This window comes from Cryptotermes secundus, unplaced genomic scaffold (genome assembly GCF_002891405.2).
Source record: "Cryptotermes secundus unplaced genomic scaffold, Csec_1.0 scaffold559, whole genome shotgun sequence".
Lineage (NCBI taxonomy): Eukaryota > Metazoa > Arthropoda > Insecta > Blattodea > Kalotermitidae > Cryptotermes > Cryptotermes secundus.
Window position 1 is genome coordinate 112,067 of NW_019718620.1, and position 24,700 is coordinate 136,766.

The 24,700-nt window shown below is 37.3% G+C and overlaps 2 protein-coding genes across 8 annotated transcripts in view; one reads left to right on the forward strand and one right to left on the reverse strand.

Moving 5' to 3' along the window:
• LOC111862075 (V-type proton ATPase subunit H) overlaps window positions 1-7,120 on the forward strand; it is a 49,986-nt gene extending 42,866 nt beyond the window's left edge. The window contains exon 12 of one of the 2 annotated variants that reach the window (XM_023847171.1): window positions 7,092-7,120. In XM_023847171.1, the coding sequence (XP_023702939.1) occupies window positions 7,092-7,105 (14 nt within the window). In that variant the 3' untranslated portion in view covers window positions 7,106-7,120. Of the gene's footprint in view, window positions 1-640; window positions 3,230-7,091 lie in introns of those variants that run through there. The other variant, XM_023847187.2, reaches the window with a different exon arrangement.
• LOC111862050 (dyslexia-associated protein KIAA0319-like protein) overlaps window positions 1,747-24,700 on the reverse strand; it is a 29,133-nt gene continuing 6,179 nt past the window's right edge. For 5 of the 6 annotated variants that reach the window (XM_023847147.1, XM_033750623.1, XM_023847133.1 and 2 more), the window contains 14 exons: window positions 23,661-23,743; window positions 22,826-22,991; window positions 21,301-21,489; window positions 18,178-18,406; window positions 16,706-16,934; window positions 15,527-15,671; window positions 14,306-14,417; window positions 13,211-13,359; window positions 12,064-12,254; window positions 8,333-8,432; window positions 7,148-7,468; window positions 6,448-6,549; window positions 4,067-4,237; window positions 1,747-3,880 (listed from right to left, as the gene is read on the reverse strand). In XM_023847147.1, the coding sequence (XP_023702915.1) occupies window positions 3,729-3,880; window positions 4,067-4,237; window positions 6,448-6,549; window positions 7,148-7,468; window positions 8,333-8,432; window positions 12,064-12,254; window positions 13,211-13,359; window positions 14,306-14,417; window positions 15,527-15,671; window positions 16,706-16,934; window positions 18,178-18,406; window positions 21,301-21,489; window positions 22,826-22,991; window positions 23,661-23,743 (2,339 nt within the window). In that variant the 3' untranslated portion in view covers window positions 1,747-3,728. The remainder of the gene's footprint in view (window positions 3,881-4,066; window positions 4,238-6,447; window positions 6,550-7,147; window positions 7,469-8,332; window positions 8,433-12,063; window positions 12,255-13,210; window positions 13,360-14,305; window positions 14,418-15,526; window positions 15,672-16,705; window positions 16,935-18,177; window positions 18,407-21,300; window positions 21,490-22,825; window positions 22,992-23,660; window positions 23,744-24,700) is intronic. The other variant, XM_023847139.2, reaches the window with a different exon arrangement.

The window sequence follows — 24,700 nt, forward strand, 5'->3', positions numbered from 1 at the left end:
GGTTAGGGAGAACGGACCAATGGGAGCAGTGGGGAGCGATTAAGACCATATATGGTGTGTGACTAAGGGAGGGGGGAACGGCCAGTGAGTACAGGGAACTTGAGGTCAATAGCACTAGGAAGTGCGGTAGTCAAGAAAAACCGGTAGATGAGGACTGGCTATTGACGTCAATGACATGACGAAGAACTGGTGTGGCTGGTTGTAGTCTGGAATGTTTATATTTAGCATCCTTGGTAACTTAAGGCATTATGCTTGCTGAGGAAATGTCACAAATATTTTAACAAAGAAACGGCATTAATTGTATTTTGTCACTGATGTCATTAAACAACACAGCAGAACTGTCTGGTGTTCCTACATAAAAATCACCCATGTAACAAGAAAGGATTAATTCACCTTTCCCTGTCATTATATAGATAGGACTAAAAAGGCAGATTTACCATAATCATACCTGATACTTAGATAATGTTTTTCCAAATACGCAGTCATTATGAAGGTACTTCTTATCTTGTGCACAGAAATTATTCTTATGAGTGCCTTTTTAATTTTGCTCAGACCCTGCACTGAAAGCGTTAACACTGTCAGTGAGTTATATATTTCATGACAAATTAGTGAGTGAAACTGAACTTAACTCTGCTTCTAGCCTAGGTACCAGACCAGATACAGATCAGAAGCTAATAAGCAAGGATGTGATGATCTGCCAGCTGGTCAGACTTGTTCCACACCACAATTTTGACCATGCATGAGTATGGAGCTTTTGAAAATTGAAAGATTCAAACATTAACTCACCTCATTGCCAATTTGTATACCATAAATTCAACATAGACTGCTCTGCGGTAAGTTAATGAACAACTAGCATACATTTCTTTCTTGACGAAACATCACAGTAAATAAGATCTAAAAGTTTGTGACAGTGGTACATTAGACAAATATTGTTTCTTGACATTATTTTAGATGAAAAGAGAATGTTGGATAATGTCCAGAAACATAATATTTGTATCGCAGTAAATGGTTATCGCTCCTGCTTTGTATTTTGGAGGTCCCAGATACAAATCTTATCCCAGAAACTGGCTGTCTGAGTTTTTTAGGGGTTTTCCCGAATCCTCTAAGGCAAATGCTGGGACAGTGCCTTAAATTAGGCCACAACCACTTCCTTGTACATCCTTTACAATTCGTTATTCACTATTCATCCTATCACTTGACACTGAATTAGCTTAACAATTCTAAATGTCATTAAAACAAGTAGAAATGTTTTTTCACTGAGAAAAGGAGTAAAAAAAAATATACACAGAGAAATGATTATACATTTATCTTCAGTATTTGCCTTTAGTGTCTGAAAAATTGATACTGATGCTGACATATGTTTATTGTTAGGGCAGTGATGTTAGTTTTTGTTTATATGAAGTTGAATGTAAGACATGTAAATATGTAAGCAAATAAAACCTGGGGGACAGTAATTCAATAAGAGATGGTATGACTCAAAGCCTTCGTGTACTCTGCTTCATGTTTTCAAACATAATATTTTAATGCAACTGAAGGAATGTTACAGATTGAAAACATGGGAAAAAGTTGTCAACTGGGATCTCAACTCATCCTTTTTGTTTACCAGATTATGGTCATGCCATACTTACCAAATGAGGGAATCCACTTAAAGTAGTCAAAAATAAATTATTTTAAGAGATATCAACTTTAAATGCAGTAAAACCTCACTAGTTCAGACCACCTACATGTATATTTTGGACTGCTTTCTTTTTTATTTTATTTACAGCAAGGTTGACAATCTTGCTCTGTAAAAATACTATTGTTGCAAAATTCATAGAAGCGAAAACTGGATCAAATCAGGCAAAATCTTCTAAGGAGGGCTGAAAAGGGGCAGTTTTGCCAATGATAATGACTTTGGTTACACAGAACTGAGTCTTCCTAAATGAGAATTTAATAATACAATTTCCCATGTCCTGTTGGCTTAGATAAGCATCAAATTTGAATAACTTGTCATCATTAACGTTTTATATTCTTGTGTACTGTATGTAAAAAATTATTTTATGTACCCAGTTCTAAAACATATGTAATTCTCTACATCCACTTACAATTTGCCAAAAAACTAACGACACAAAATATTTCTTCTTAGGACTGTATTTTCCAATTTCACTTTTATATGCTGTGTCATTTTTATTATAACTGTGAGAGCTTGCTGAACATGGTTCATTATAAAGGTGAGCAGGAGTGCTACTGCACTGACGTAAGTCTGGCAGCAAACAAACTGTAAGCCTGAAGGCTCGAGACCTAACTTGTGTCTGGCAAAGTCAGTACAATACTGAATTTATAATGAAACTAGAAAACAGCACTTGCCCAGCTGAGGTAAAGTCCAAAAATCCCGTAATTCTGTATGTTCAGACTTCATGTGGGCTTTATGCTGAGAAATTAACAGATTAAAGTATAATGCCTCTTTCCAGGGTTCCAGCCTCCATGACAAAACAAGAATGAAAAACTCAACAGATCACAGGGGGAAGTTAAAAGAACAATTCCTTGACATGCCTCAAATGTTAAACCAGTCCACACTTATAGTCTCTTCCCTAGTCTGACAGAAATCATCTCCATTCTTTGCTCATTGCAGCAAACTATAATGTGCATGTTATTAGACATAAATTCTGTTTCATTTCCAGCCACTGACTCTTTATTGTGTGATACCTAGACAAGCTAGAACTTATAATGGCATTGCTTACAAATTTAGAATTGCAATATCAATTTAACAACCTGTAATCCATCTGTGATATTGTGACCAATATTATGTGCATTAGTCTTACATATAAAAAATGAAGTGAATATGAAATTCATCAAGATGGAAAGCAAGTGCTGAATAAATGCAAGAGCTCCATTACAGAGGAGCCCCTAATCAAAATATAGTATAAACTCTTTGTAATATATACAAATTTTTCACAAATAGTCCATGTAATTGAAATTTAAATATTTATCAAAAATGAAATTCCAAAACAAGTCATCTATGTGGATTATTCTGATATGAACTGTGCCTGCAGTTCATCATATAGCTAACCTGTAACTTAGCTGTTACATGTGTACTTTAACATACTTGAGTTAACTGTAAGTGAAGCTTCTGACATTTCTATTTAAATTTTCTACACTTTGTCCAACACTCTACCCCAAACTATGAAATCTAATGAACTGAGATCAGATGAATGGGGAGGCTAAAAAATTGGGTGATGTTACAAAAACATACGAAGACAAGGACTATCTAAGCAATGTTGTATTTTCTGATGAAGTAATATTCTAATATCTGGAATGGTAAACAGCCATAATTTCTAAATTTGGGGTTGACATAAAAAACTGATGTTATTTTCATGTCACAATTTTCTCTTCTCACATGCAGTAAATATTTAAATTTGAAATCTGGAATTATTTTGTGAAACACCTATATATATATCAAATTTTCATCTGCATAATATAAGATACATTAACAGTCGATGTTTCATGAACACATAAATTGACAATGATAATAAAATATAAATATGAACCAGTAGCAAACTTTGTAACCAGGGAAACATCAATATAACATAACAATAAAAATACTTAACCATATAGGCTGGACTTTCAGCAAGATTCCCATTTTGTTTACTGGACATTTGGGTTCCTGGTGTGCCTTCTGACTTTCCAATTAAATGCTTCTTTCCATCTCATTCAGGTAGCTCAATATATATATATAGCATTGAAATGCCTCATGTTTTGATCCGACGCCCTGGCTTTACAAAACCATTGCGGATTTTTCCATGTCCATTCCGGGCATCTCCATTCTGCCTGCACTTCCGGCTTTCAAACAAGACATCAGAGTCAGAATCAGACTCTGACATCATCATCTTTCCATGTGATACTGTTGAGTACACAGAAAAGGATTATCTTTAGCATTAGGGGGAAATTACTGCAGTTATGTTCAACTCTGAAAGTGATGACAAAACTTTCTGAACGAATAACATAACAGAATAAAACAGAAATTAAAACATTATGAATTTAAGTACCATGTAGGTATGAAATGCACATGACTGAAGTGGAGCCTTACCTCTGGGAATCATAGCATCATCCTCACCTTCATCCAGGAGTGAGTAGCGCTGACGCTTGTGTGGCCGGCGTGCACAGGCACGCTGGCATAGAGACATGATTCCCCAGCCACACCCAACCACCAGAAAAACACTGGTGAACAGCACAATTACGACATACAGGATGCTCCAATCTGAAATGTGGTCCAATAGAACATATGTACAGAAATTATCAATCACACAGTATACTTGTGCAACACTGGCCAGTGGTCCTTTTCCTTTTTTGGTTTACATGTCACTTTGGTACTCTGCTGAGACCTGACTGATCACACAGTAACTGAAACTTTCAAAAACAACACTACAAATATGTGTATTACCTGTATGTGCAGTCATGAAGTCAAATTTAGTTATCTTGCCAAATGAGGTTTGTATTTTCTCATTAATCACTGTGCCACCACACTTAATCAAAATATGACAGAGGGTACTCACTCACCCATGGAGCTGAGCCCTTTTTGAGAAGGTGCCAACTGTGCAGCCACTCAAGCACTTCCCAGCATTTTATGGAAACTGATGGTTCATTACCATGTTTACCAGAGCCCTCAACATGTCCTTATCCTGAGCCAGATCAATCCAATCCCATTCTGCCTCTAAGATCCATTTTAATAGTATCCACCAAACTACAACTTGGTCTTCCTAGTGGTCTCTTTCCTTCTGGCTTTCCCACCAATATCTTATATACATTCCTCTTCTTCCCTCATTCATGCTACATGCCCTTCCAATGGCATCCTCCTTAACCTGATCATTCTAATTCTACTTGGCAAAGAGTACAATTTATGAAGTTCCTCATTATGTAGTTTTCTCCAACCTCCCATCACTTCATCTCTCTTCAGTCCAAATATTCTCCTCAACACCCTCAATCTATGTTCCTCCCTTAATGTCAGACCCCAAGTTTCACACACATACCAAACCACAGGCAAAATTACAGTTTGTACGTATATTCTAATGTTTATGTTTTTGGACAGCAGATAGGAAGACAAAGGTTCTGGGCTGAATGGTAGCAAGCATTACCCAAGTTCAATCTCCTCTCAATTTCCTCCTGAATCAGGTTTTGATTTGTTATTGTCATTGCAAAATATCTGAACTGTGCCACATTTCCAAAACATCTGTTGCCTATATTTATGTCATGGTTTTCCCCTGCACTTTGGTGATGAGATAGCAACATGTACTTAGTTTTCTCTGTGTTTACTTCTAGACCAATCTCCTAATTAAAGTTTGTGTGTTTCTCTATTATATTCACATGATCAGCAAAGACCAAGAACTGATGTGTCACATATAATTTCAATCCCACCTGTTTTTCCTGGAGTTTCCTAATGGCATACTCTAAAGCAAAGTTGAAGAGCAGTGGCGATAAAACATCTCCTTGTTTTAGACAATTCTGGATAGGAAAATTGTAAGACAAATGTTTACCTGTACAGACTTTACTATATGTTTCGTTTAAACACATTTTAATGAGCCTAACTAGTTTCATGGGTACCCCAAACTCTATGAGAATACTGTACATTACTTCGCTTCTAACAGAATTATAGGCCTTCTTGAAGTCTATGAACAGCTGATGTACTGTCTCATTGTATTCCAATTTTTTCTCCAGTATCTGACGAACGTGAACGATCTGATTCAGTAGTTGATCTATTACATCAAAACCCACACTGATGATCCCCAATAATTTCATCTATGTTTGGACTTAACCTTGAGAGAAGAATATTGGATAAAATTTTGTATGAAGTTGATAGCAGTGATATCCCATAATAATTACTGCAGTCAGTTTTATCAGCCATCCTGTGAACTGCTATAACAATAGACTCCTTCCACTAATCAGGCAATTTTTCCTTATTCCAAATAGAATTATTTAGTTTATGGATCTTGGAATGTAATATTTCACCTCCTGTGTGAATCAGTTCTGCTGGAATTTGATCACTACCTGGTGATTTATACCTTTTCAACTTTGCAACAGCAATTTCAACCTCAAAATATCTAGGATCAGGTACTTATGGCTCAGCTGTATGCATTTCTCTCTATCTAACATCTCTGACCTTATGTGCATTCAGTAACTGAGAGAAGTAGTTCTTCTGAAACAGGTCTGAGTATGAGGGTATAAGTTGGAGGGAGTGCTGTATGGAAATGTACCTTGTAAGAATGTTTGGGGAACAGGTATCTGGGGGGGTAGGAGTTCCCTTGAACTGGTCTTGTAAGGGGTACTGTTTGTAATTAGACCTTGCAAATATATAGACCTGTGGATGGTTATGTTGTTTTTATTGTAATATCACTAAGTATGTGTTCATTTCTCTAGACCGATCCATCAGGATACTGCTATCCACAAGAGACTGCCATGTAATATTAAGCTCACCACAGTTTGCGTCACCACTTCCAAGGTGTTTTGTGATGAGATTTTGCATCCAGAATGCCTCACAGAGGCACTGCCGAGTGACCTGGTCGCAGACGCCATGGCCTGTAGGACATAATCCAGAATAACACATTCACAAGATAAATCCCCTATTTACTCATGTGATGTAAGAATAACTTTTCTCAAATTTTGTACTTAAAAACAATATAGATTTTTTTGCACATATGTAAGCACACTGTGGGAAATGTATGAGCATTGGTTTGTTGTTAGATACATAAAAAGATAAAGATAATATAGTAAGGGGAAAGTGTCCTGTATCTAGACTATGACATGGAGGCATATAGGAAAGATGGGTACATTATAGACCTCAGTGTTAGATGAAGGTGAGTGGTCACCTTCACAATCCAGCTGATATATCCCTAGAGAAAGAACATTCAGCACTATTGGATACAAGGCTGTGTGGGTGAAATACCTAGTCTGCATATAGTGCTGAAGAGAAACATTTCTACTCCTGTCAAGAATAAAATTCCACTTATTCAGCATGTAACATGTTACTTATTGATTGGACTGTCGATACAAATCCCGTATGTTACACAAAAAAAGTTTAACAGTGTGTGACTTTTTATGAATATATCCTTGTGTTACAGGAAACTTCTGGTAAGTAGACTGCAGACTGATCCAACCTGTACTACATTCCACACACCTGAGCAATTGTTTTGGCATATGACGGTCTGGATGTTGGCCACAGAGAGCTCCAGTAGTAAAGAGTCCTGCATGAGCTTCTCCTTCAGTCTTGCAACAACAGTTGGTCCGGGCAACACGCCTTTGCTGTTCTTCTGTTCCACATAAAACACAATGACTGCCCTGCCTGTGCGATCTTCTGTGCGCAGTTCACGCACATGTATTTCTGCTTCATCACGCAGCAGCAATGACAGCTTCATCTCCAGGGATGATTCCTGGGCCTTTGTTAGCCAACGGCCCTCTATGTTTAGTGTTAGTTCAACTAGATGGTACAAATGTGGATCTGTGAACCAGGCATATGATAGAATCATCACATCACATAAACAGGTATTTACAGAAGTACGTGTATTATGAACTGTCCCGGAATGTGTAAGTTATTATACTTTTACTAACTCCCTTTCACCTCAGTAATGGAATCCAGAAATTCATTATACCCACTACAGTAGCCGACCGTTAGAATGCAGATGAAACCATAGCAATCGAATTTATATTGTAACAGATTTGATCAACATGTTTCCAGGCAGCAGCTCTGTAAACATGGTCCAACAAACAGCAACAGGGGAAGCTGTGTTTTCTGTAGATCTGACCGATGTGCCAATAGACTGGATGGATAGTGATTATGTGAGATTTAGGATTCGTTCAGAGTTACATCAGGTACCAGCTGGAAGGCTCTGATATTCAGGCCTAGCAGATGGTCTGACCATCCAATGTAACTTGACCACATATACATGTACAACAGACAATTCTAACAGACGCTGCTTGATAACACATATAATTGTGTGGTTCTGAATTACATCAGTCAGATCAGTGATCATGACTTGCTAACCACAAGAAAAACCCAACAGAGAAATATCATAAAATGACAAAATCCCAAGTGACAGGGAAAATCCAAAAGTGGTAATGTGCATTTTCTATGAAACTAACCACTGCTCAGCTAACAAAGGCATGAACTGCAAGTAGCAATTAGGCTTCAGCAGTTTTCCAGGTGGTGGAGGAAACTCCACGAGTCCAGATGAAGACATAAAGCAATTAACAAATATCAGAATTAAATACAAACATTAATTAAATATAATACAGATGAACAGATTAAATATTTATACTCCTGTAGAATACTGCTTTTGTTTATGTAACTTCTTGCATCGCTTACCACGTTTGACAATGACGGAGACGGTGTCTTCCTCTGTTGCACCTTGTTCATCAGTAACGCGTAGACGAAAGACATAGCGGCCAGGGATTACATCTGTGAGCTAAGGAAGGGTATCTATTAGTGTTCTCACAGCAGCATCACAATCTGCATATTAGCCTAGCCCGGGAAATGGACATGGGATCTGGCAAATGGAATGTAAGGGGTCTCTATAGGGCAGGCTCAATGATAACAGTTGCAACCAGAGAGCTGTAAATCAGTAATTGGCATATTCATTCCAGATGGGACAAAGTTAATAATGGCGTTCCCCAGGGATCGATTCTAGGACCTTTATTGTTTCTTTTATATATAAATGACTTGCCAGACATTATAATTAGCAAATCCAAACCTGTTCCTTTTGCATATGACACCAGCATAATTATCATGAATTCCAGCCCTTTAGATTATGAAAACATTATTGAAATATTTAAGAACGTAAATGATTGGTTTAAAGCTAATTTACTGACACAAAATTTCAATAAAACATGTTTTATAAAATTTTTGGCTATCCAGTGGATATGCATATTGACTATGGTAACTATCAGATTGCTAAAGTTAGTAATACAGAATTTCTTGGACTAATTATAGACAATATGTTGTCATGGAAAGGACATGTCGACTGGCTTATGTCTAAATTAGGTCTGGCCTCTTATGCAGTCAGGGCTGTTAAACCTTATATGTCACAGGAAACAATAAGAATGATTTATTTCTCATATTTTCATTCTGTTATGACTTATGGTATAATTTTCTTGGGCAGTTCTCCCCATAGTATTCATATTTTTAGGCTACAGGAAAGGGTAATTAGAAATATTACTAATTCTAGAAGTAGAGACTTTTGCAGGGAGTTGTTTATGAAACTGAAAATTTTGCCCCTCCAATCACAGTCTATATTTTCTCTCTTGTTATTTGTGGTTAAAAACAAAGAACAATTTAAATCTCACTCTGAGATTTGCAGCATTAATACAAGACACAATAACAATTTCCATTATCCCATACATAATTTAACAATATTCAAAAAAGGAACATACTATTTTGGAATCAAGGTTTTTAATAATCTTCCTTCTAGTATAAAGAACTTAGCTCATGACACAAAACAATTTAGATTTCTGCTTCTAAATTCATTTTACTCATTGGAATATTTTAACTTCAAAATTAAGTAATGATCTTGGTCTGTTATATGCTGGATGCCTAGTAGTATATTTTTATGTCTTATTATTGTAGTCTTGTTTCATATTAGTATGTTGCATGCTTTGACATATATAGTTTATTATTGTTTAATGATTTACTCATTGTGATTTGTTTTGGATGATATCTGTAATTGTTACAGATTAAGTATAATTAATTTTTATCTATATAACTGATGGGACTTGTCTTGTTATCTTCGACTATTTCTATATCCACTGGTCTTCCAGCCATGTAAGGATCCATGGAATGTAAATAAATGAATTAATGAAAAAAAAAAAAAGAGAAACAGCAAACAATTAGTTGGAATACAGGAAGTCAGATGGTAGAGGGGTGGCACTGAAACAGCAAGTGATTATATATTATTCCATAGAAATGAGAATGAAAAGTAAATAAATACATAAAAATAAAGTAAAAGTATTGCACAATATTCTCACTGTGTTTGGAGTACTCATGAAACTAGTTAGGTTTAGTAAAATATCTTTAAATGAAACCTATAGTAAAGTCAATAAAGGTAAACATTAGTCTGATACATTTCCTATTCAATATAGTCTAAAACAAGTTGAAGTATATGTTGAGGTCTTGTCACCGGAATGCAGTGCAAAATCATAACTTACAGATGGCTAATAGATCCTTTGAAAATGTGGCAAAGTTCAGATATTTGGGAACGACAGTAATAAATCAAATTTGATTCATGAGGAAATAAAGAGCATATTAAATTCTGGTAATGCCTGCCACCACTCAGTTCAAAATATTTTGTCTTCTCATCTGCTGTCTAAAAATGTAAAAATTAAAATATGCAAAACAAAAATTTGACCATAGCTTTGTATGGGTGTGAACTTGGTCTCTGACATTAAGGGACAAACATAGTGTGACATGACACCTGAGAGCCGGAACAGTTCACTGCTAGGCAATGGCTTGGTAAACACATTCTTGCAGAAGCGAATGCACACAACAATAGAAGTGCAGTGTTTTCTGTCATCAGCACCACACTCACTGCTATGCAGTGGTGCACTAAATACATCTCTGCAGCAGTGAATCAACATGCAACAATAGAGGAAGTGGTGTATTTTGTAGGGGCTGCCCCAAGGTTATGTAATGAGGATCTCAGGCAGCTAGAATTAGAATTGACAGTCATTGGAGTTTGCAATTGGCAGAATAATTGAGAAGAAATGGCAATAAAGGGATTAGGCTGTGAATAGAACACTTTATGTGTGCTGCAGTGACAATAAGACTGCTATAACTCCGTTGCCAGGATACAATTAGTGAAGACTTAGAAGACTTAGTGTGTCCTTGTGAACTGTAAAGTGCACGGAGTAGCAGCAGTACTGAAATAACATGCAGTTCCAAGTGCTGTGTATAAGGTGTCAAGAAATCCAATTCACCCAATCCAAAACATGTCTAATAGTCACAACCCTAAAATATGTGACAACAGATTGAATGTATTTGAGAACAGGGTACTGAAGAAAATATTTGGACTAAAGATGAATGGAGTGGAAAGAGGTTGGAGAAAACTGCATAACTTGTAATTCTCACCAAATATAATTACAATGATCAATTCAAGGAGGATGAGATGGGCAGAAAATGCAGCATGCATGGGGAAGAAGAGGAATGCACATAGAGTACTGGTGGGAAAGTGGGAAAGCCAGAAGGAAAGAGACCACTAGGAAGACCTAGAAATAAGTGCCATTTCAACATAACATCTATGCGTTCTACACTGCTTTTGAACCAAATAATATATTTATAGCACAGCCATTGTAACTTTATCAAGGATCAGCATGAACACAGGCTCAGAAATATAATATCAGTGTCTCTGATCCCCATTTACACCATTTACATTTTCATCTAACTTCAACCACCATTTTCTTTTTATGAATGTGGTAAAAGCTTAGAAAGCATGAAAAATATGCTAGGCTCAGATAAGACCTGATATCATTTCAGCATGGTATATTGTTACATGTATACCCATAGCTAGGCAACAGGTTCATAAACAAGTTCCTGCAAAGATAATTTCTTGGTAAACACTCCACAACAACAGAGGAGGCTGTGCACTGGTAACGGACCAATAAACTCGCAGACACATGACATGTTCTCTGTGGGGTCTGTGTCGAGAAGATGGGAATGGGACTTGACTTAAGCCCAGAAGAGTTTTAGTGAGTTCTGAGGTTCCAGGATGACTAAACAAGAAATGGCAAGAAGACTTCATAGTGATTTCAAGTGCTAGTTTCTGTCTTCACATCAGCTACTAGGAAATGGAGAATCCTAGTGCATGTACAATGGTGAACTGTAAGTTGTGTAAATCAGTACTATATTAATTGTAATTAAGAGAGATTGTAACCGAAGTGCTACTAAATTCAGTCATCCGAATGAGAACCCATAAATTTCATCATGTGTCCCCCCATACTCGTGACAATATATTGTAACGTGTTGCGCGTGTAACAGCAGTGTAACATGTTGCGCGACTGAGAACCCCCCTCCACCCTCCNGTCAATATCACTACAGGCTCAAGTTACCATCAGCACGGGTGAGTGATCAGAATCGTCTATGACTCGCCCAAATGCAAGACTACTTGGTTCTCTTATCCACTCCCATTTCACAATGCCAAGATCATCACTTGACTGAGAACCATTCACTGTGATAACGCTAATTGGGAGGGTAATGATTTGATCTGGTCCAGCATCTGCCTTGGGCTTAGCATTCTCATCTGTAAAACAAGAAGGTAAATTACTTTTAGCATTGTCATTTATACCAGCTGTATGCAAACTATATAATATTTCAGGAGTATATTCTACTTTTGTCTTGACTAGTTGTCATTATACTCCTGGCATACTGATTATACTGCATGGGTATGCAAAGTGTCCTGGGGTCAATCTTGGCCAAGAGCATAAGAATGAAACAGAGTAAGAAAATTAAATGTCATCATGACAATCAATCAGAACTGAATTACTAATGTGGGTCCATGAAATTAAACAGAGGGTTAATTTTATTAACTCTCTTTCTTGAAAGATTACAATATTACTGTTGGTATTTTCAGCCCTCAAAATGCATGGTCAAGAGAACAGACTGGTTACTTCTTGGGTTTTATTTAATAGTGTGGTTTAAACTTAATACATAATTATAGTGTCAAATATTTTAATGATTAGGAACAATAAATTGGGAAGATGCTATCACAACATTTGCTTGGGAGGACAGGGGAAAACTACAGAAACCTCAGTCAGGACCTCTCAAATAATAAAAGCAAGATGGTACAAAATACATCATAAAATTAAAAAATTTAACTTAAAATTTATACGAAGCATAAGTAAATGTGTCTTTTGATAGATAACACAGGATGAAATTTTTTAGTTGGAAACATGATAGGAAAGATTAAGCACAAAGCTGTTTTTCAATTTATGGCTGTGACGAAGTTATTTAACTTAGTGGTGCCTAACACAGTTTTCAGACAAAAATATTGTAGTGGTACTGTCACTTGCTTAGGCCATGTAAATTGCTGATGCCTTTACCCCATAAGTAATGCAACAACTAAGTCTGTCATCCTTCATGCATTTCTATTAGTTATTTGTTTACAGATTCTCTGCTACAAAACAAACTATATGAGAAATAGTATCCGTAGCCTGGTGAATACATAAGGCAGCACAGAGTGCTGAGATAGAAACTTACTCTGAGTGACAGTGACCACAACTGTGTCACTAGCATTGTTGTGATTATCATCAGTGACTGTCAGTTGGATCTCATACTCTCCCTTTGTCAGTTCAGTCACATTTGTGCAAGAACTACTGCTAGCAGAAAACACCACTTTACTGGGACCTCTATGAAAGCAGTCAGAAAAGAACAACATTGTTATTATTTTATACAGTGCCAAATTTAGTGAGATCATCAAACAAAGTTCATGAAGTTGCAGCATATATTACATTCATCCTCAGTATCCAATACTGTCATTCTTTTTATTATTATTATTCATTTGACACAATTCTAGTATAAACATACCATGTGTTTGCATGTACTACAGGGTTACTACAAATGATTCATTCCATTTCAAAACACTATATTTTCCAAAGTATTAAACATACAAAAATGATTCATACATGAAAAGAACCGCAAACTCACCAAGTTTGCATCGTCATACACCAATTGGCAGCAGGATTGCAGTGCCTCACAAAATGGCGACGAAGCTGGAAAAGAGTCTCTGTGTGTTGGAATATGTGAGATGTTCGTCTGTTATTTCAGTGCAGCATGCATTCAGAGCAGAGCACAGGTAAGAACCACCATGTGAACAGAGCATTCTGTGGTGGTATCTGAAGTTGTGTTTACGGTTCTTTCCATGTATTAATCATCTTTGTGTCTGTAATACTTTGGAAAAATATAGTGTTTTGAAATGGAATGAATCATTTGTAGTAACCCTGTATTATGTTCTGGCTGAAATATATAGTACACATAAATGCATGGTGTGTTTATACCAGAAATGTGTGGACTGAACAGTAACAAACAATATGATGTTACAATATTACATTTATATCTGTCATTCTGATTACTACCTGTATCTGCTCCCTGGTGAAAGAGATAAAAAAAGTACATTAATGGTGGCAGATAATGAAGTATTTCATAACTACAGAAACCATTCTATCTTAATACTTGCAAAATCAATTAAAACTGCATGACCTTTTCATATCATATCAGTGGCAAATGGTATTAAAAAGATTAAACTGACTGCACTGACATGAGCTGATATAACACATGATTAAAATGTGCATTCACCTGAGTTGCTCCCACTTCCAGGCAGTGATTTTATTGTCATCACTGCTCTGAGATCCGTCCAGTAGCGCCCATGTTTGAGGCAGAGAAACAGTAATATCCATCCCAGCATTTGCTGTGGAATAAACATTGGCTGAGTCAAGTGACGACATACACCTTTCTTCTTCCTGATACTAAAGCTAGATTCAGTCTTTGATTATCTCAATGAAAAGGACAAGGGTAATGCAGTTAACAATAGTGAATGAAAATTAATGGTAACCACATAAGTCAATGTCAAACTCTTCTCACCTCACACAAAAGATTATGGTCATTTGCAGTCAAATGTTATGAAGACTCATGGCTTGATCACAGATGATAGTCTCTTTAAAATGATTATGTGGGATAGGGCAAGAGAGGATGCATTTATTTTTAGGAAATTCTGAAGATATCCTCCTGCCATTCCATCACTTTGGATTGTGTAAAAAAATCTTATTATTCTCTGACTACAAATGAAGAACTGTGATATGTAAGCTAACAGAACATTCCTTATCTTACTAACTGTGAAGTTTATTTTTTAATCCAATATCCTGGCAAAACAATTTAAAGTATGCTAAAAACTTCCATACGAGTATGTGTTTGCCTGTGTGTTTTGTTCAATTAGTCTTGAGTGTAAGAAACTGTGTTATGAGATTTGTCTTTACTCCCTGATGCTTTTCATAATATACCATTTCAGTCTTACTCAGGTTAGTAGATGAATATCTGAAATGGCAATAGAACTAATGTTGTCTATTGCTAAAGACCTTGCAATGCTATAACTGCAAGAGGAGAGATTCCCATCATAAAAGACGCTGTAAGAAATTCAGATTCCGAGAGGCTAATTTATGTGTCATTTCTTTTTAACTCCATACTGATTAGAATTTAATAATCCCCAAAATATATTTCTGTTTTATCTATGTGTTACATAAATCCACTGCCTTACATATACTTAAGACTGGATTCAAACAATGAACCAGGCTTTATATTACATCTCCACTGTTCTTCAAAGGGGGTAACAAATTAATACACACATTTCATGTCTATACTTACACACAGGAACAAAATATTATAACAGTGCAGCAATCTAAGTGACTCAACTCTCTTTCACTCTCAACATTTGTGTGTAACTAACTGTATATGAATGTTTATTTTGATGTTCCAAAAGCAAGGCCATACAATCAATGGAAAAGTGGATGGCTCACCACATACCAGCTGGAGGTTTGTTTGTGGGTGGCTTCACGAAGACATGGACCTCTGCTGAGGAAGACTGCCCAGAGGTGTCAGTAACCTTAAGAACAAATGTGTACATTCCCTCCTCTAAGTTTGAGAGCTGGAGATATGGTGTCCGTGTGTTCTACAAAAAATGATACACATTTCATGACATGTTTCTGTTACAAGAAATGTGACATAATCAAACCTCAAGTAATCATTAACCTACTGCATTATTACAACCATCTATCACACAATAAGAGATATAAAGCCAGATTAAGCATAACCAGAAGATACAGAATAAGGAGTCAGGCTGTTATGGAGGAAGAGCTTCACTGGAAGTACTGCAGATATCGAAATTCACATAGTTTGGATATCAGAGATATATTCAGTTATTCAGTATAGAGGGGGTGGGCTTCCCCATGCACCGTGACTAATAGTCTATTGTACGTCCCCCTTTAATTTATACTGTCGCCATACCCTACCGATACTGGTACCCGCTATCTCCCCTCTCAGCCAGCGAGGTTGGCCCTCTACTGGCAGTGGTACCCGATAACACTCCCCTTTCTGCCAGCGAGGTCGGACCTCTACGGGCTTTGGTACCCGATAACTTCCCCATCTACCGGAGGCATTGGAAACTACTTGGACGGGAAACATTTTGCCTAATTTTGCTCAGAGGTCTCGTAGAGACATGAGGATCTTTTATGTGCCGTAAATCTATGACACAGGACCCACGGCTTAAAGTCCCTCCCGGAGGAGTTGTTCCCTGAATTTTTCCGCCCTTAAAAATTCCACGACCTCCGCCAGGTTTGAACCCGCATACCTTGAGTCATGAGGTGGGAACGTTACCCTTAGACTATGGAGGCCGCTTATCAGAGATATAAGGATAATGAGTGAATACTAGAAGCAGCTTCAAACACAGAAATTAAATCAAACTCAAGGGCTCATGTAGATACAGAGATATCAGTAATTAATAGTATATAGTTAATAGTTCACATTAGTTGAGAGTTAAGAGCAAACAGCTAATATATAGTTAATAATAATATGGAGACAAATGTAAGCTGTATGTGAAGACCGAAGAGAGTGGAAATGCACATGGTATAGGTGAGGATGATGAGCTGTAAATTTCAGTGTTTGCAATGATATAACAACTTGCTCAAGATATAAGCAGCACTGTACCTGCATGTCAACAGCTTTATCCTGATCAGACGGACTTTTAGTCCATTCCCAGCTAAAAATACCTCTGTCATCTGTGCTTAGAATGCCACTCAGTGTCAGATTGTTGTGTGGAAGGTATATAATGGTGTCTTGTCCTGCATTTGCTTCAGGAGGGTAATCTGTCACTTTTAGAACTGTTATGTTTGCAGTTGTGGAGTTAGTTGCATGGTGTGAATCTTCAACAGTCAACCTGAATCAAACAGATTCATGATATCATGAATGATGCAATGAAAATGAATAGAGTTTGTGCTGTTGTACTAGACCCAGACTGTTCTGTTGTACCTGCTCCACACAGCACTTTCCAATTCTATGCTTAAATCAATACTTGAAACTTCATTTATAGCCCACATTTCTCATTTCATAATGAATGACAGATTTATGGTCTCACCAACAACTTTCAAATCAAATGATTAATCTTCATGAAACCTGATATTACAGCATGTCACTAAAGGGTATCCCAGCTTTTCACTTTTTGGAATAAGATGTGAAACACCATCTAGCTATATCTAGTTAATTTGCTTGTATTGAATACATGTTGTTAAAACCCCTGACATGTTTCAGTCATACAAGACCATTTTCAAAGGGTGTACCATATTAAAAGGAAACGTACAATTCCTGTATATAAAAATAAAGGATTAAAATATCTGAGTCATAAATTTTCTTATGAAAGGCTAAAACTAATATTATGGTCAAATTCATAGATATAGGCCATAGTTATTGCAGTTAAGTTTATTACTGTGTTGTATGTTGCTGTCTCATACTTGTGTTTTAGGCGTTGAAGAGATGGAGCTCTGCAGTTTTGTTGTGGTTCTTTTTGGGTGAAGTGTTGAACTGTTTTTGCCTGTTTTAGTCATCTATAACAAATTTATGACTTGGATAATTTAAATCCATTATTTCTATATGTATGAATTGTAAAGTTTCCTTTTAATATGGTACACCCCCTGAAGAGGGGCACACGGCAGCATAGTTGGTTGAGGCACTATGCTCCAAGCTGGTAGGTCACAGGAACAATTCCTCATGAGGTCACTAGATTTTTCAGTGGACCTAATCCTTCCATTCTCACTATGGCCCTGGGGTCGACCCAGCCTCTAACAGAATTAAGTACGAGGAATCTTCCTGGGGGGTAAAGGGTGGCCAGTGCATAAAGCCGACAACCTTTTCACCCTTTGTGAGCCGACTTTCTAGAAGATGTGGAAGCCTTGACATCTCACAACCCTGTGGGCCTCAATGGCCTGTTAACAGGGATAGCTTTACCTTACCTTTATTACACCCCTGAAGATGGTCTTGTATGACCCAAACATGTCGGGGTTTTAACATCTAATCAACACAAGGAAATAAACTAGATATATTTGGTAATTTACATCTTATTCTAATATAGACAGTATTTTGGAAAAATTAACTCCATCAAAATGTGTACTTTCTAATTTACTCACTTGAAAGTGTAGTTTCCAGGAACCACCAGATTGTCAAGCTGAAGTGTGGATGTGTCTTGCAAATGAGGCTGGTAGCCTAGAGGCCCCTGCTGCAGTTCCCAGTGCCAGCTCACAATTTTATCATCATCACTACTACTAGAGCCATCCAGAACAGCCCCAGTGTTTGGGAGCTTCACTGTCTGCGTTGATGGGGTAATCACAACAACTGGGGGTTTGTTGATGTGCTTCGCTGTACAAGTTACAGAAACATTTGACTGCTACCTTATCTTAAATTTATGCAGTAACTGGCATGCTATAAAATTACTCATTTTGTATTGTATAAAGTCAAGATATGAATTTCATTGGTTCAAATTACCCATTCACATTCCTGCCTATCTCTGTGAGCTTCATAACATAAAAAATAAACTATAAGCCCTTTATGGCACAGTACAGTATTGCATAAGATTCTGTTACCAGATAAAATTGGTCTTCTAAAAGATATTATACCATTACAGTTCTTCTAGATGGCTGTGAATTGGAAGGCCAGACAGGATGAATGAATGCTTTTATGACTTAAAATGTTGAAATTCACATAATAATCCCATAATAAAGATTTATAAAATTGTCAGTTGGAAGGGACCAAAAAACACGATTTGTAATGAATGATATTAACTCACTGGTACAGTATTTAGACTGATTCAAGGAGTACAAAAATAGTTCCTCAAAATTATCACAAAATGCCCATACAGGTTTACCATGGCTTTGAAAGTAGCTAACACAATACAACCTAACTAACTAGCTAACAAACTAAGACACTGGAACAGAGACCTCACTGAGAATTCACATTATGGTCTCCTGGGTTGACACTGTGTAGTTATGTAGGTGGAAATTGACATTTCAGAGGAACATGCGGCTTTCAGCTTTGAAGAAACAGACAGTATGCTTCTTCAAAGTGCTGGCAGATGCCTAAAAGACCACATGGTGTCACAACCTAGAACAATCGCTGCAGCGGAAACCTCAAAACTCCTATCGTTCTTGAAAAGCTAATAGTTGCTCGGCTATGTCCTTACATTTTATTGCAGCTAAAGGTTCATTACCATCTTCACAAGATCCTATCCTGAGCCACATCAATCCAACTGACATCCTCATACATTTTGTCTTTAAGATTCACTTTAATATTATCATTTCAACCATGTCTAGATCTCCCAAATGATCTTTTGCCTTCACATTTTCAAGCCAAATGTGAGCATCCCTCATCTTTCCCATTCATGCTACATTCCCTATTCATCTCAGCCTCACTGATTTCATCACCTGAATAATATTTGGTAAAACCATAATTATGAATCTCAATATGCAATTTTATCCAGTCTCCTCTTAATTCTCTTCTTTCAGATTCAGTATTCTCTTCAGTATTGTGTTCCCTCAAGCACACTTATATCTGTTCCTCTCTTAAGGTGAGACCAAATTTCACACCCACACAAAATAACAAGTAAAACTATAGTTTCATATACTTCATTCTTTACATGTTTAGTCTGGAGACAGGAAGAACAAAAAGCCAATGCTGTGACACAACAAGCACTGACATGTCACATGTTTGGAATCCAGAAGTGTTACTTCCATGGAAATGCCAGAACAGACCGTTGCATCGGAAGTAACAATAGCGGTATTGTAATCCCAACAGTGAGCTGTTGCGTAGAGAACGCCAAATCTCCCCGGAGATGTCTCCACGGTTATAACGAGAGTTCATTGCATAGCAGCGGCCAAAGTTATAAAAAGGGTTGAAGGCATTTGCCAAGTTAGTTTGAACCTAGATGATATAGAAGAAGACAGACAAAAGACAGTAAGAAGTCAGTCTTGGGATAGCCACTGCCAGAGACAGTTGAGATCTAACCATGGCCAAGGATAGTTGAGACGTCGCATTAGAGTATTGGGCCAGAAGTCAAGTGACACTGCAAGTGATAACAATTGTACAGTGTGTAAGAGAGAATGTCCAATAAAGATTCACTAAATCCGAGACCCACATACAGTTATTTGTCGATGACATACCCAACACGTGGCAACAACTTGAACAGGCTCATGTTTCACACCTGTCAAAGTATGTCAGTGTGTTCAATCAAGATTGTTAATTTGTGAAAGAAATTTAGCACACATTTTGTCAAGTCTACAAAGTCCTAGGCTTATGGCCATGTTATGGCTCTGAAAGTTTCAGGCAGACATTTGTCATCAATGTAGATATGTGCCAAAGCTTAAAAAGTATTTATCAGCCATAATTTAAAAGGAAATATTCACAAATTAGAAACTGTATACAAGGTAGTAATAAAAACTACACTAATGGTATGACTTCTGGTCTAAATGTACAGCAGGTGTGGCAATAAAGAAACCGGATTCATGCTCTAACCCTTTATTAAAAAAAATCAGACAGTCGAAATGTTATCCCCTTCAATGTAGTCCCCTCCCCGATCCCTACACCGCTCCATGCGAATTTTCCACTGTTGGAAGCAGTGCTGCAGGTCATCTTGTGTTATGCTCTTCAAGAGTTGCGTCGCTTTTGCTTTCACTGCATCCACGGACTCGAACCTGGTCCCTTTCAGCGCAGACTTGATTTTTGGGAAGAGAAAAAAGTCGCACGGTGCTAGGTCCGGAGAATACGGTGGATGTTCCATCACTGGAATGTTGTTTTTTGCCAAATACCTCTTCACAGATANTATTGCCACACCTTGTATGTATCTACTTCATAACAATGATACAAAGTGACAGAAAAACAAAATGAAAGCTATGATTTCAAAAATTTTGAGAAGTACTGTTGGAAGAAGAAGAGGAAACTGAATTGGAAATGAAATTTGTACACAAGCTGGAATTCAAAATTAGGTTATAGAGTGAAAATGGAAAAAATTACGATTTGGGCTTTTAAAATAAATGGATAGAACATGGATACCTAGAGGGCCATTGGAATTAATATTTAAGGGAAAGAGATCCATGGGATTATCCAGGGCAAGAGAGTCTGACCAGCTGCTGGAAGACATCAAGGAGAGCAGAAAAAGCTAGCAAGAAACTGGGATGAAAGACTGGAGACTTTCCAGCCATCAGTCTGGAAATGGAAACAATGCTGATGGGGAAGAGGAGAAGTAGACCGGTGATACTTACGTGGCAGCACGGTTACATTTGCATATGTCTCACCATATGCTCCCGGTGCAGACACACTAACTTTAAACATGTATAGCCCTTCAATGAGGTGACTTAGTTTCAGTGTCTCGCCATTCTGATCATTCATGATGCCACTGTTGACTCCCTCAGGTTGCGCCAGGAATGTCCATTCATATTTGTAGTGTTCACCTCAACATACGCAAACAAAGCTATTATAAGATAAAATTTTCTAAGTAGATAACACAAAAATTAGAATATACAGAACTATAAATTTTGGCTGTGGTTTCATACGGGTCTCTGACATTAAGGGTTGAACACAGACTCAGGGTATTAGAGAACAGGGTGCTAAGGAGAATATTTGGACCAAAAACGGTTGAAGTGGTACGAGGTTGGAGAAAACTGCATAATGAGGAGCTTCATAATTTGTACTCTTTGCCATGTATAATTAGAGTGACCAAGTCAAGGAGGATGCCATGGGGAGGGCATGTAGCACGAATGGGGGAGGCAGAGAAGAAGAATGTACATTGGATTTTTGGGAAGATCAGAAGGAAAAAGTCACTAAGAAGACCTAGACATGGGTGGGAGGATAATAAGATGGATCTTAGAGAGACAGGTTGTTTGTGGTATGGACTCGATTCGTCTGGCTCAGGATAGGAACCAATGGAGGGCACTTCTGGACACAGTAATGAACCTTCACATTTTATAAAATATTGGGAAATTCTTGAGTAGCTGCACAGCTGGCAGCTTCTCAAGAAGCGCTGAGCTCCATGGAGTTAAGTATACAGCACATATAAAATAGATGCAACTCATGAAGTTCACTTACTATTTGATAGCTATTGTCTTTTTATATATACTTATATAAAATATATTAAATGAAGAAAATGTATATAATATATAATATTCATTTCATTATTGTCTACAACTTTTGTCAGCATCATTCTGACAGGCTCAATCAGCTAGCCTGTGTCATATGTCCCTGACCCATGTACTAACTGTACATCAACAACACCATTAAAATTTGAGCACCCTTCACATACCTAATTTTTAAGATATTCCATAAGTATATGGTATGGAAACAATGCATATCCAAAAATTTTCTTCCATTTTCTATTATTATTTCACTAACAGTTTTCTGCCCTGTTATCCTGTTGGTAAAAAAAAAAAAAATGTGGGTCAAGTTCTTTGCTGAGGCAAAAGAGTTTAGTCCAGATACCACAGAGTTCTCAATGGTTTACACCCACAAATACACAGTTTTATCTGCAGCATATTAATTATATGCCTTAATCTCCAGCTTCCTTTATGCATCAGTGGCCAGTGACAGTTTTGATCTGTCACAGATTTTAACCACAGGTTTCTCTACAATGGTTTAAAGTCCACAGATAAAAATATCTGTGCATGGCCCACTTTTCACCTTACCACCTCTGCAAGTTTCAAACTTATTTAGTTTAATTACAGGACACCTCAAAACATGACATATTCTTGAATGGTTAATAACCCCAAAGAAGTCCCTAGAAAAATTATATACCTGGTTGTTCTGCAGGGACAGTGAAGGCTGATAATGTAACCTCATTTTCTGGCAAACGTACTTCCTTTGAAACGGCTGATACAACAAGTTGCTTGATGGGTCTACTTGAAGTTACTTCTTGCATGAATGTATGTGTTCTCCCTCCAGAACCTCCTTCTGAAGATATCTAGTTTATAAACATAGTATGTATACACAATGTTGTGTGCCACATATAAATCAAATTATGTTCATAGGGTATGCACTGATATCCTATCAAAACAGATGGCCTTCAGAAAACTTATTTCTTAAGCTTCAGACTATCCACAGTGTGCTCCAAAGTCAAAAACTAAATTGTCATCCATTTTTCAGCATTGTAGTTATATCCTAATCCTTTATCCAGTGTTCTTGTTTAACCTTGCTTTACTTATGAACTCAGTCTTTTATGACTCTATTTCCTTGAATAAATACAGTTTGTTTACATGTTCACAATTGTTGTTATGGTTGCAGTATTTTCTATAGTAAATGCAGAGAGAAAATACAACTCAACTAACCCAGTACCATTTTGTAACTTATTATCTCAGCCCTCTATACACTAGATAATGAAGTCTCTTTCCACAGGGGTAAAGCAGTTACGGTGTATAACTGAGGACTCTACTCCACCTACTGCCAAGGTTTAGAATGAGGGCAGCTTTAACTCCATTTCCTTATATAGCTTCATGTCATGGTCTTAATGCATAGAATCTACTTTGCTGTTGCCTTTTACTGCTGCATACTGCACTTGCATTATTATTTATCCTTAAAGATACATATGCTTAAAGTACTATTTTATTGTTATTTCTTATAAATTACTACAAACCTCAGTTGGCTGGGAGACAGCCTGTGTTCCAGCGAGCAACTCAGCACGGAATGCATTTATGGTGTTATTAGACTTGAATTTTCCTGCAGTTGAAATAAGAATGTAAAATACATTAAAAGAAGAACGTCATGCTATGAATGAGAAATATAATTTACACTTACCACAGAAGAATGCCATATAATTGATTCATAGAATTCTGGTAAGTTATACAGTTTTTTCTTTAACTCTGCTAACTTACATTAAACAACTAAGCAAGTGAGTCTCATGCAAATGAACCTGCTTTAGATAATAGGTGATAGTACTGCATTACAAGCAACAACAAAATGGCCTGATTATCACCTTCTGAAGTATGTGAGTGGGTTGTAAAAGAAAGGATACACAACATACGAGTATTGTCCCTCCTACCTCAATGTCATTCTCATCCTTACATGTAGCATGTCATTTTCAAAAATGAGTCCCTGATGACAATCATAGCAGTACAATCATTATGTCTGTAACTGAGATAAACTCCGTGGCCTGTAGTCCGCAAGTGAACTATACCGACCAAGTGACCGCCACATGTTGGCGAAGTTAGTGCCAACTTTAGCGGATAGAGGCTATTGCATGGTCAGTGCAACTGATCCCCATGGCCGTTAATCTCGCTTTTCTAGACTGGAGCTGCTATTTCCTTGAAATAGCTCCTCAATTATCCTCACAAGGCTGAATGGACTCCGTTCCAGACCCATTACTTCTAGAAAATCTGGCAGCGCCGGAAATCGAACCCGGGACCTTTGAACCTGTAGCCAGGAACTCTGACCACTAGACCACAGAGGTGGTCCTGTAACCAAGATGCTACTATCTCATTCAAGAAGAACTGTAGTGATGGAACTATTCCATATGATATGGAAGAAAGCTGTCGAGAGGAAGTATGTGCCTTTCTGAAGAAATAAGGACAGTTTCACCTGTATCAGACTACACGATTCCTCTTTGATTCAATCAAATCCACATCACTACAAACAATTTCAATATAATCCATGTTAATATTATCATTCCACATATTT